This window comes from Crotalus tigris, unplaced genomic scaffold (assembly GCF_016545835.1).
Source record: "Crotalus tigris isolate CLP2741 ecotype Arizona unplaced genomic scaffold, ASM1654583v1 scf7180000018216.395306, whole genome shotgun sequence".
Classification (NCBI taxonomy): Eukaryota; Metazoa; Chordata; class Lepidosauria; order Squamata; family Viperidae; genus Crotalus; species Crotalus tigris.
Genome location: NW_024096886.1, coordinates 332,576 through 346,383, shown reverse-complemented (window position 1 = coordinate 346,383; position 13,808 = coordinate 332,576). Strand labels below are relative to the sequence as shown.

The window sequence follows — 13,808 nt, the reverse complement described above, 5'->3', positions numbered from 1 at the left end:
CTCAAAATCCATCGCAAAATAATTTTCAAACATCTCTAATGATGACTGCAGATACTTTATTTGCTGGGGGCATAAGATGAAAATGTCAGCCTTTAGAACTCAGGATAAAACTGTTATTTTCCAATGTAGCAGAGAATTTAAAAAGGCAATAAATCTAAGCCAGTGCAAGTTCCACTAGTACAGCAAAGTTATCATTGTCAGATACTAAACAGAAACACAAGAAATGCTGATTAATTCAATCATGATTGTGCATTAGATTTTCTTATTTGATTGCATTAATTTTAGCAATGATAATTCTGAAAGCAATTACAGTGTTTAGTATTCTGTTTAAAATTTCAGCCAATTGAGTCTTTGCAAAAGTTCTTGGTGTTCTGGATTCTCACTGCTATTACCTCAGCTGCTCTACAACCTCCAACTAGCATCAACTATGACTATAATCCTCTACTGGAACTTGCTTAAAGCATACACTTTGCAATTCTCCAGGGTATCTATTAGCCACACCAAGAACTATTTAATATTGGAGTTGCAATTTCAAATTGCCACACAAACACAAAAAAATACTAATTCATCTTCCAAGAATCACAGCACTGAAAAGTTTTTATGCAGTGACAGAAAAGTTTCTAGTACGGTAACTCAAAAATGAAAAGCTATGAAACAGGTTTTTCACATTGACCACTTAGGTGCCTTACAATCTAGGAACCCCAACACAATTACAGCTACCCATATCCTCCTTCATTTTTCTTTCTCTCTCCTTTCTGACTAGGGAGTTCTTTCTTTCTTTGGTCTTTTCCCCCTTGCCCTTCTCTTCTTTCTCCTTTCATGGTAGAGTCTTTCCTTTCATTTCCTTTCCTTTCCTCCTTCTTTCCTCCCTCCCTCCCTCCTTCCCCATCTATTGCCTGGTTAACCTCTCAGCCCATTTTTTCTAGCCAAGCCTTGCCTCTCTGATTCACCTGCACAAAAATCCACCTGCTTCTCCCATACTAAATTGAGCATGCGAGATAGTGGTGGTTCCCAGAAGGTGGTGCTAGTCTGACTGGCTTTGAGGTGACTAGGCTCCTTTGTTGCCAAAAGACACAGTAGGCTAAGCCAAGGGGAGTGGGAGTTGCCAGAATACAGAAGCAAACAAGCCCTCAAAATGGGAGTCAGTTACTGCCTAAGTTTCTGAAGTGGCTGGATTATTGTTTTATGCATACACAAATAAATAAATAAATAAATCTCTGTTACTAAGATAAGCCTTCTTGTCCTAAAATAGGGAACAAATAAAAAGCATATAAAGGAAATATGTCAACTGGATCAGCATATGTTTGAGGCAAAGCTTTCAGACCTCCCCAATTACTGAACCATAGAACTGATTACGGTGAAATTGACCTCAATTGTTTAGGATATAAAAGTGATGCTGGCACAATTTCACAATTCCTGAAACAGAAAAGGTAGTACTAGGAATAATAAATGCAACTAAAACTCCACACAGTCAAAGAACTGGTTTTAGATAATATTCTAAGATTTTGCTACTAAAATAAGAAGGAGCAAACAAAATATCCTGTGTCAACGCTGTAAACATTAGATGTTCCCGCTCTGACAACTGATGAAAATTGCAGCTATTTCCGCTTTGGTTTTAACATGCTTTTTCTTCTATTTAGAAATCAGGTGCAGAAGGGGGTTGGGATGAATGCTTGAGCTCAGCTAGCCATAATAATAACGCTGCTCTGTGGGAACTTAAGGACGAACTGATAACAGTTTGATGGGCTGAGGAGCTGGAGAGACAGCCTACGTTTCAGGCTAATTGGAGAAAGTGATTTATGACTGCTTATTGGGGGTGGGAATTGCAATTTGTTACTTTGTATCCAGGGGGAGAAGGGAATTTAGTATTGGGTTCAACTATGTAGTGCCGATACTTTGTTTCCTGAATAAAATGTTCTTTAAGGAAGAATTCTTGCCTTGAAGTTCTTTTGATGGGTTTCATCTATCGGAACCATAACATCCTGCACTGATTAACTATACATTCACAATATGAATATGGTTGGAAGATAACAACAGATACTCATTGTGAATATCCTATTACCTTGATATAATTCATTTCATTTCATTAATTTTTATTATCCTTGATTACCATCTAGTATCACTTGGTGCTAGTCGGCATATAAATTTAATTAATAAAATAAATAGTTTGTCTGAATTTTTAAAAAATCCTCAAGAAATGCTACACTGTCAAACAGAAAAATGTTGTGGATGCAGTGATGATATCTTTATTCATAAACTGTTATTTCTGAATGAAGCTACCCCAACTGCTGCTTCATTTATTCAATGGATCATACTTCCTTCAGTGAATACAATGTTTTAAATTATTTCATGGTGGATGCTGTCTACAGAAAATAGACCTTATTTACCTTAGTTATTGATTCTGACATCTTGGCATGCTGAAAACTACTGATGCAAAATGCTAAGTGTAGGAAACTAAACTTCAATAACCAAACATCATTCAGTGTCAGCTGCACCCAAATAAAACTTGCACAATGAATGGAAACACTGTGGTGTATTTATATTCATGTATAGACAGATGCTTAGATATAGACACATATAGACCTGTCAATTTAAATTGAGTAGATTTTTTTTCCTGTCCAAAAGGAAGGATTTTTAAATCATTTTCATCTTGTCATCTTTTTATATTTTTTATTAAATTTGTTTGTCACCCATCTCGTTGCAAGGCGACTTTTCAAATATCCATTTTCAGAGGGATGTGGAAATTATTCCTGTTTGCTGAATGCTGTTTTGCCGACGAGTTGAAAAAAGTAAAAACACGGCATGTCCTTGGATGGTGAAAGTGCTTTTATCTGATGTACATTAATATTGGATTCTCACTACAGACTTTTTTCATTTTTTAATTTGCAAAATATTTGGGGTTTATTTTTTAAAAATTTTCTTTTAATATTGAATCAAAATATCCAGAAAATATCTTTCCTGGGTTTTTTTCTGCTTAGCGTTCTTTGTTTCCTAGCTAAGTTACATAGAGCAACAATATATTCAGATTATTGACAAGCAAGTATGGCTGATGTCCAGAAAAGACCTTTTGATAACATGCAACCTTTAGTTGAAAACTAAATACGTATATGTAGGAATGTGGGTCTACTCTATACATACGTTGTTCATAGTATGTTTAGGTGTGCGTCATGTATGTGTTTCACTTTGAGAATGGGCAACTACATTTCATTTTTGATATGTGCCGTTGTGCCCACAGTTTAAAAAAAATAACAATAAAGGTTATCTTATCTTATCTTATCAGACCCATTGGAAAGTCTGGAAAGAGATATGGAGTGTACAGATGTAGAATCAACTGAGCTGCTTCCATACACCTCTCTGAAGTTCAAGCCTGCATTCTTTTACAATAGCAGAAGTCTGTCTGAATGGAGAAATGATAAACTGGTTTTTCCTAGGAGGACTCTTAACTCTTGGGATGATTTGGGATGCCATGGTAAATTTTCTACAAGTTGATTATAATAACAATTTGTTAACAGAGGTTTTTGAAGCTTTAACCTTGTCTTTTTTATTATTGTTGTTCTTCCTGCTAACTATTTTGTCATTAATATAATGGATTATAGATCAATAATTTGCAAATAGATTTAGTAGTTTAATTTTTTTTTTCTGGCCCTGTTTCACAAGGGGTGGGAAACCAATATTGTAGTTAATGTATTAATCAGTATTCAATTAGGAGGGATAATGCATTTTTAATGCATCATTTTGTAACGTCTTGTTTGTTTTGCGTTTTTTTATTTGATTTTTTAAAATTTGTTGGAGTTTTCAATTTTAATTTTTTTCCCAAATAAAATAGAGTCTTAAAAAAAGAAAATTGCTGAATATTAGGTGGCAGATAAGACACCCTTTTTAGTGAAAAATGAGGGAGCCATTTTGTTTGTTCTCTAAGGCAAAACATTCCACTGGATTTATTTTGTTCTGAGCTTGAAATATTGCTATATTATCATATCAGATACTCTCTGTGAAAGTTTTTCTACCTCTAATTATTGCAGTTAGAACTGTGTGTGTCAATGTCTTTTAATAAAAAAGCTTCAATCTTTCATATAATAGAAAATATGCAGCAGACATAGGAGTAGAAAAATTACTTAATATCAATGTGAAAACAAAGCCAAACTTGGTAAACTTTTTTTAAAGAAAAGATTTCCTGAAACATTACAAAATGCAACTTAATTTTGAGAAATTATGTGTTTCTGACTATTAAATGAATGAGTGGAAGTGAAATAAAAATCAGAGAAAACAGAGGTTTTGAATTTACCTTTCTTCTTTATGAAGTTTTTCATATGTGTCACAAAGAATTACAGATATTTTCTACTTGTCCCTAAAAATTCGAACTCATTTTAAACAAACATTACTTTCAGCCAACCCTAAATCAACACTGATGAATAAAAACTTAATTGTAAGCACATCCTTACAACTTTTTCTTACAACTAATAGACAAGTATCCCTAAGTCACGAGTCAATATAGATTTTAAGTAGCCTGGGTTTTCTTCAATTCTAAGTGAAAAAAAAAATATCTCCAAAGTCACAATGATTATACCCTACTCCTCCACATAATCAGAAATAATATCCTTTTTTTTTAAAGATACCAAGTATCATACTTCCAACTTGGCCTAAAGCTAACAGCAAAAATAATTGATCCTCAATGGAATTATAATGGGAAATTTTAAAAAATGCCGAGAAAGGGAGGCAATACAATATTTGATTAATAAACATTCAGAAATTAACATTTGTTAGGAAAAGGAAAATGTTATAAATACCTGGGGAGATGACGGATTAAAAGCCACATTGATTACAGATTCAGTGTGTCCTGTCAGTTTATAAGAATAGGTGCTGGAATGCTTCTCATATATATAAGCCTGAAAAAGAATACATATTTAAAGTTGGCAATAGCCCATCAAGGAGCAAAAGTTTTTTATTTTAAATACCTCTTCACAAAATGTACACTTATCAAAATTCCAGGTCTTCATAAGATAAAATGGAACCCACAATCCAATTGTTGCCTTTGCTCAAAAGCATTGGGGGAAGAGCTAAAAAAAAAGGTTAAATCTGACTTAATTTTTTACATTTGTTCACACATACCTGAAAAATGTATGTTTTGATCATACAGTCACAGCCACAACTTGACTTTTTTAAACCCACTCTGGATTCACCTGCTATTAATGCTACACTCTACTGCTTGATTGCAGCCAAGGCAGGCACTAATGCAGTGGGCCTTGATTTGCTAGTTGCTGTTATTCATTTGCATTAACTATGAGAACTTTAAGGTGAGCATAAGTCCTAGAGACTTAGAAGCAGGGCTTTGTTTTTCATAGAACGCCCAGAACAGAGTTCCGGCACCTTTTTGGGATGGAACTTTGTAGGGTAGGCAAGGTGGGTTGTATGACGTGTGTGAGTTCCGGCCCTTTTTTTTTTTTTTTAGAGAAAAAGCACTGCTTAGAAGATATAGAAATAAAGATTCCCAATGTGCTACTGGAATAACCTTTCACCCACAGAGGTATATTGATTCTTTTAAAACCACTTAAAACCCTTAAAAAGAGATGTTGCCTGCAGAGACAAGGTTCATGCCATCCTATAGTCTATGGAAATATTCCCAGAGTACATAGATTTGCCTTCTCCAAAAATTATACACTTATTCATTTTGAATACAAAATGAATTTACAAAATCTATTTTGATCACATTTTTATTATTGCTTATAGCAGACCCATATCTTGTATTTAATATTACCAATGAGAACCAGTTCTGTGTAGCAGTTTAAGGTGTGAAGCTAGAAACTAGGAGACAATCAGTCCAAGTCTTGCCTTAGCTACAAAGCCAACTAGGAGCTTTGGACCAGATGCTCTTTCTCAGCCCTTAATAAACAAGGTAATGGCAAGCCACTTCCAAAAAATGTTGCCAAGAAAACTACAAGGACTTGTCCCAGCAGTCACCAAGAGCCATAAATGACTTAAAGGTACTGAAAAAAAAATCACCAATTGATATTACTATTAATAGTATCATATGTCTAGTACTATTTAATACTGCTCATATTAATATTTTAATACCTCAACTACTTTCAGAAACATGAATCTATTTTTCAGACATGATTTTACAAATAATATCAAAGTACTTTTAAATAATTAAAATTATCTACACTTATCTATAATTTTTTTTGACTAAATGTGAAAATAAACTATTATTTGCATCCAGATTATATGAACAATTGGAAAATGAGAAGCTGTGTATATGTTAGCTGCTGGACTAGTGTATATTTTGTGACTTATCTGTGCCCTCAGTGTCACCTGAATAATGTAAATGGGTGTGGAACCTTCTTGGAATGGCTGAAAGGTCTGTGTTGTAAACAGGAGATAGGTGGTGTCGTATTCCTCTCCCTCTATTGAGAGAGGGCTGTTCATTCTTAATGTAGATTAGGGGTGTCCAACTCGCCACGTCATGTGATGTGTCGCGACATATCGTGACTTTCCCCCCATTGCCGGAGCTGGGGTGGTCGCAGTTTTGGCATGACGCATCCGGCCCGCAGGTCGGCAGTTTGACACCCGTGATATAGATTGTCTCTTTGACCCCTCTTTCAAACCAGCGGTCCTTTCTGTCCAGAATGTGGACTTTACACTCTTCAAAAGAGTGACCCTTATCTTTCAAATGCAGATGGACTGCTAAGTCTTGTCCTGATGGGTTTGTTCTCCTACAATGTGCCATGTGTTTGTGGAGTGGTTGTTTTGTTTCTCTGATGTACAGTTCTATACATGATCATAACACAATCCTTTTAGCAGTTCCAAGAAGTTTCACACCCATTTGCACTATTCAGATGACCCTGAGGACACAACTAAACCTTCAAGTGACCTCAACAACTCTCAGAAAGAGTGCTAATTAACAAGCAGATGACAGCAAGGAATATAAATCCTTCCATCCTCCATCATTCAGTCAGAACTGAAGAAGCTTCTTGGATGAGAAGCAAAATGTCTTCAAAGAAAAAAACGAAGTCCAGTTACCTTTTGAAAAAGCACTTTTGGGACATGCACTCGTCTAGTTAGGTGGTCTTAGGTAGTGGTTATGACAGTTGTGAGAAGTTTCTTAAAGATCACAGATTAAACACGAGCTAGCAAAATGTTGCAATTGCCAAAAGATTCAAAGCAGTTTTGGGCTGCACTAAGAACAGTCAAGATCACAGGGAGTGTTAGTACTGTGTGTTTTTTTCCCTGGCCCGACTGCATCTGAAAGACCTATTGCCATACACAAATAAATAAATGTGCCCAGTTCTGGTCACCACAAATATAAAAAGCACAATGAGAACTTGAACAGCCTGCATCCTGAAGTCATGGGCACTTCATCACTGGGATCTTTCAAGAAAGGATTTGACAGTCATTTTGTGGCATGCTATGGGTATTCTTGCATAGGCAGAAGATTGGTTTAGAATCCTATGATTCCATTCTTGCTTCATACTACACCTACATTTCTATTACTTATCCCCATTATGTATTTATTTCAATAAGGCATCATTTAAAAATATGCAAAGAAAAGTATTGGGTGTACCTTTTTTGGAACAGCCTTTTTTCCCTCTCAAATATTTCCATATTATTTTCAATAATCCCTATGATGTTTCAAGAACTGTATCAGCACAATCTATTTACATTTTATATTCTATGTTCAAACATTAGTAAATCTTTTAACCGAAAATGTGTAGCCTTATTTCAAGAAAAAATCCTCAAACTATGTGAACTATTCAACCACAGAAAAACCTGGCCTTTTTAAAAAGAAGACACATAGGAATGTTTCTAATGTCCTGTTTCTGTTGTCATAAATTAAAGGGGAAAAAAGTCAGAAAAGGCTTCAACTAGTTTCCTCTGGTCTGTACCAAATAGCGAGATCAATTGGTTCATACTGGCACCCAGCTGGGGCCATAAGAAGGTACATATTGTACTTGCTGCCATTTTCATTTTGTCTAACTTGGTATATTTGCTGTTATTTTATTTATTGTCTTCTTCATTTTTTTAAAAAAAATTACTACTCTGTAATTTTAATTTGTTATATAATAACTATTATACGAATAACATAATTCATTCCATTGGGCAGAATCTTAAAATCTGAGTCCAACTCTCATAACAAACCGAGACTGCAGAGTAATCCCCATTTAAAAATGGCTGGAAAAATCTCTTTGGAGAGAATTTACAATGAAAATCAGTTTAGTGCTAGTCAGGTAATATATATAATGGCTTCCTTAAAAACTTTGAAGCACTGCAAAAGGAAAATAACTTGACAATGAGACAAATAAATGGCAACATGAACAGTTAAAATACTTATTAGTCATATTATTTGGGTAGAAGAGACCAAGACATCAATTCCATGGGGAAGGCTAGGGTTATTTTGATTGGGACTGGCTTTAATAACAGAGCCTTATAACTCTGATTATGCTGTACTCCCTCTTCCTCTTTATAGTCTAGTGAATCAAAAAGGTGTCTGCTTGAGCAGCCTCCAAATATTACCTTGTTTCTCAGGACTTAAAAAATGGTGCAGCCTCTTTTGTCAAGTCAACAGTTCTTGAGAGGTCCTTGTGCTCTCTGACCTCTTAGTTGTCTTCTTGCAGACTTTTCATTACCCAAACAAGAAGACATCATCAGTGTAACAACCTGCCTCCAGAAGCGGTGAATGCGCCAACACTGGAAGTTTTTAAGAAGAAACTGGACAGCCATTTGTCCGAAATGGTATAGGGTTTCCTGCCTGAGCAGGGGGTTGGACTAGATGACCTCCAAGGTCCCTTCCAACTTTATCATTATCATCATCATCATCATCATCATCATCATCATCATCAGTGTACCCTCATTTCAATCCCAGCTACAAATATTCTCCCTTATTGGCAACAGTTTTATATATTCCTATCAAGGTTATCTTTCTTACTGTCTACAGGGGCCTTCACAGTTTCCAGAATCTGGGGAAACCCTTGTGTATTGAAGAAAGCTTGATGGACATCAATTAGCAATTTATTATCACGAATGTTTGAACAACATTACAAAAACCCATTTCAATTATACATAATAAATATGGAATGAAGAATTGGAATAGTCTACTCTTGGAAGAAAGTTTAAAGTTCAGAGTCGTCGATGTGTTGCTATTGCACATATTTAGAATTTCAAGTTATGGAGAACTTTGAATAAACAGTGCCCATACTGTTGAGAATAACTGATTATAGGCACAAAAGCTGGCTGGGTAATTTTGGGCCAGTAACTCTCTCTCAGCCCAACTTATTTCAGAGTTGTTATGGGGAAAATAGACGGAGGAAGGAGTATTCGTTATGTTCCCCACATTGAGCTATTTATAAAAAATAGTACAGATGACATAAAATAAAACCAATAAATGAATAAGCTCCTGGAAAGATGTTTGTACACCAGATTATAATGATGGTTATATGAAATTTGGAATACCATATATTATCAAAAGTAAGCTACTATACATACACATTTATCTTCAGATCCACAAGCGATGAACTGGCCACAAGGAGAAACACTAATTCCACATGGATGACAACGGCTATTATGACCTTCAAATCGGCGCTCGCATCTGCAGAAATTCAATAAATTTAAGTACTATGAATTTTAAAATAATTGCTTCTAAACTTACTCATTTTTTTCAATGAAGTACATATTCTATTTATCTTTGCCTTACAATCGACATCCAACACTCTGAGGTAAGATGGGCAGCCAATAAATTTAATGAATGAATGAATGAATGAATGGAATGGAATTGAATATGATATATCATAACATGCTCTGATTGCTTAAAACTAGGAGAGTTTAAGAAGAGTTTACAAAATACTTAAACTCTCTTATTTAAATAGATTTTTAAAATGAAAATATTAAATTTTATAAAGGTATGTATACACATAATAACAAATATATAAACTATAAAATTATTAGAAGACATATATAGGCAGAAAAGTTGCATTCATCTTAAGAATCTCAAGGAAATAGTATCTGCCTCAAATTTAGTTAGATTTGCAGTGCTAGATGCAGAGTTGACTTTTTATATTATTAGGACTATTCCACTATTTCTATATGTTCAGTTTGCTGTTCTCTGGGCATTATACCTGTTGTGATTAGGAAGGGAAGTTCAATAATCAGCTTATGTTTCCAAATATTTTGTGGTGTTGATTTACTTAGTTCTAGTATATTTTTTCAATATTTAATTTTTTAGTATGTGTAGGTAAGAAGGATTTTACACGACACTGCAGTGGTACATGAGAGAATGTATGTTTAGTCATATATGTACATGAGTGCATTCAAGAAATGTAAATTAGAATATGGGCACTGTTCCTAATTTAGCTAAAAATGGACAATTGACATGACAATCTATGATTTTCTTTTCTCAGATTTGATGAATGAGTTGTAAGGATTTGGTATCTTTCGTTGAATACATGCATCAGTTTATTTTCCAATATCGTTTTTAGTTTCTTATACAGGTTCAGAAATTTTTCAACACTGTTCTACATGATGTTTTTAAGACATACATTTAAGAAACATTAGTTAACAGCCATGATGCAATGGGATGTATCTATGAAGGGGAAAGTGGTGTGATGGATTTCAGTAATGCAGCAGTTTCTCAGGAAGGAGGGAAGACATTCCAAGGAAGGGAGGGTGAGACAAGAGACAACACAGTTTGGAGCTGGATCATGGAGGGAGGAAGAGATTTAACATAACCATTCCCTAAAATCTCCCAGGGTATATTCATAGGTTAGGGTAGTATAGGTTTAGTCTCCAAGATTCTGTCTATATGGCATAAGCAAATAAAGAACTGAACTTTGGCTGGATTGTTCTGTTCTTCTCAGTTGAAGCCTGACACAACAGGCTAAATAGTTACTTAGAAAACTGTCTTTAACAACAATAATTTAATACAGGAAACATCCTTGAGACCAGTCTGACTACAATCTTTCTGGCAATAATATGGAAGCCATTTGCCACTATCTTTTTCCAAGTCCTTCTGGTCTACCCTATAGTCCTGTGATTTTCTAGTGGCTGCCTATCCAAGAGCTAATCACTTTCTACCCTGCTTAGCTTTTCTGAGATTAGTCAAGAAAAGCCCTGCTCCCATCTATTTCCGCAAGCAATTGTTTATCTCGAAAGAAATGTGCAAGGGGCTTTCCACTGGGTATTTTTACAGGCATTATTCTCAGGCATTATTATGTGCTGCAGAACATATTCAACAAATCGTCTGGATAAAACAAAGGAAATAAATATTCCTACTACTAAACAGTTGGGCATTCCATAACTGAGTACAATATCTTCCTTGTTTTATTTCTGAAAGAGATGGAAGTCAAAGCAAAACCTCACTCACATATTGTCTCTTTGATTAATAGATAAGAATTTGTTACATTGTAGTAATAGCTAATTTGTTAACTCTTGGAGGTCTCAGATTTATGTATGAGAATGGTGGTTCCTGGTTTATGGAAATATAAACCCATTTCATCTGTTCCCAAGGCCTAAAATAAATCCCAAGCCTTGTAGATCTTATTTGTTAAGAAATAGTTTATCTAAGCTGCTTTTAAAATTTGGCTGGAAAACAAATAAAAATCTTTACACATCAGTCAACTTTTTACAGTGGAAGCATAATATAATATACAATTATGAAATTCAAGCTAATAGTTCTCATAATATACAATTATGAAATCCAGACTCATATATCTCTGTGGATAAACATTCATGGATCAAGATGTTCATAGATCATGAAGGACATGTATTTTCCTCTCTTCTGACTTAACATAGGAGCAATCAATAATTAAAATGCCACGTACTGCTGAAAGCAAAAATACTTACAAATGATTCGAAGAAATCAGCTTACTGGTGGTATTCTATGTAATTAAATCTTTGTCATGTAACGTTTAGGTGCTACAAGAAAGGCTGGGATACCTGGCATGTAATATTAATGTTAATATTCTTCACATGAAGTCTATAAGCAGGAAATAGGCAGAAAATGCCTGAACTGATATCTGGAGAGTCTAAAGCAGTGTTTCTCAACCTTGACAATTTTAAGGCATGTGGACTTCAACTCCCAGAATTCCACAGCCAGCATTGCTGGCTGTGGAATTCTGGGAATTGAAGTCCACATGCCTTAAAATTGTCAAGGTTGAGAAACACTGGTCTAAAGCAAAGCAGCTTGCCAATGTCTCTATGCTCTTTACATTACAAATTGCTCCAATATATGTTGAGAAATAGATGACCAACTTTATTTCACTAATAATTTCTTTAAACTCTTTAATGACTTGCCTGATTTTTCTTTACAAAAATTATGCTTCTGAAAAATTTATTGCCACTTAGTTACTGCACTTGTATCCCATCATTCCATCAACAAATAGTCCTCACTGTGGCTCATTAGAGAAAGTTTACATTTGTAAAATGTGAACTCAGAAGTAATTTCAGTAACAGCAGAAGGTACCCCTAACTGTGGCAACACAGACAGAATGACTTCTTTTGCCATTTTAAAAGTATGAATTGGCTCATAAGGGAGAATAGGATCTTTCAAATAAATTAGGGCCAAGTTATATATAACTATAGATCATAACCAACACTTTTTCCAGGAACAGACTGCCAGCAATGGAAGGGTATTAAGAAAGGAATTGCATATTCCTTTTAATCAGTTCTAGACATCAGTCTGGCTGCAGCATTTTCTCTTTTCTGTTTCTGAGTACTTTTCTCAGACTGTGTTATGGTAGTCCTAAGAGCATTTTACAATAGCATGTGTCATCGTGGCCAAATCTGACATCTCCAGGAATGCATAGAATTGGTCACCATCCTTAACTGTGCCAACACATTTCTAGACACCACAAAAACCTAGGTATCCAGCTTCATTAGTGAATCTGAAAAGACCAACAAGCTCTGAGTTTTCACAGATAAAATTACCCTTTCCAGCACAACTTGAAGCACCTTTGTATTATCCTGACTGAGTTTCTCCCAGTATGATCTTCTGAATCTTCACTCTAAGAACTGGTGTCTCACTGCTATGCTCAGACCATAAGCTTGATTCTACTGTACAGTAGTCCTTATTTAGCAACCACCACTTAGACTGGCAACTCAGCCAATAAGTAAAGTGGTGATTAAGTGAAATTGAGATCATAGACTCACGAAGGTCATAAATGCGAGGACTGGCTGTAAGGTTACCTTTTCATTACCATCCTAACTGAAAAGTGATTGACATTGAAGAATATTATCTTCTTCATATAATTCTGGTAATCTGGAGAAAATTGTGCTTCTACAGCTTCACTACTAGAACTTTTGATCCAAGGACTGTGGTATAATTCCATAAATGGAGTAGGTGCTGGTAAATACTATTTTTTATATAAAGAATAATACATAATTTGGAACTCAAATTTTAAAATTTCCACTAATTTGTCTTACTAGTCTTAGTATTAGAGCCAAAATGGACAGGACCATCTATGGTATCAGCCCCACAAAGTCAGCTGCAGCTGAGATCATAGCACCCTATCATGATGTTAAATCAGACTAGTCAATAGCACTTATAGGAACAATACAGACTAGAGGAAATATAAATAGAAGGGAGAAAAAGAAGGGGAGGGAAATCAAAGGCTCTAGACGTAACCAACAAGTACAGCCTATTATACTATATAATTTAGGATTGCAATATAGAGAAACTACTCATACAGATTGTATTTTAATTATTTTACCATTCCCTGTCGAATCTTAATGTTTTAAAATGAGGCTGCAAGTAAGTAACCTGTTAAAAAAATTAACTTTTTACTATTCATGAATAGTAGTTAAACCAATTGATAGAAAAAACA

The 13,808-nt window shown here is 34.9% G+C and overlaps 1 protein-coding gene and 1 long non-coding RNA gene across 3 annotated transcripts in view; one reads left to right on the top strand and one right to left on the bottom strand.

Moving 5' to 3' along the window:
* Window positions 1-4,271, top strand: part of LOC120310492 — a 40,171-nt gene extending 35,900 nt beyond the window's left edge. Inside the window, exon 2 of the long non-coding RNA XR_005557369.1 lies at window positions 3,281-4,271. This is a non-coding gene — a long non-coding RNA (uncharacterized LOC120310492). The remainder of the gene's footprint in view (window positions 1-3,280) is intronic.
* WDR27 (WD repeat domain 27) overlaps window positions 1-13,808 on the bottom strand; it is a 71,748-nt gene that overhangs the window by 16,831 nt on the left and 41,109 nt on the right. For both annotated transcript variants that reach the window (XM_039348934.1, XM_039348933.1), the window contains exons 23-24: window positions 9,478-9,580; window positions 4,788-4,886 (exon numbers count right to left, since the gene is read on the bottom strand). In XM_039348934.1, coding sequence (XP_039204868.1) covers window positions 4,788-4,886; window positions 9,478-9,580 — 202 coding nt within the window. The remainder of the gene's footprint in view (window positions 1-4,787; window positions 4,887-9,477; window positions 9,581-13,808) is intronic.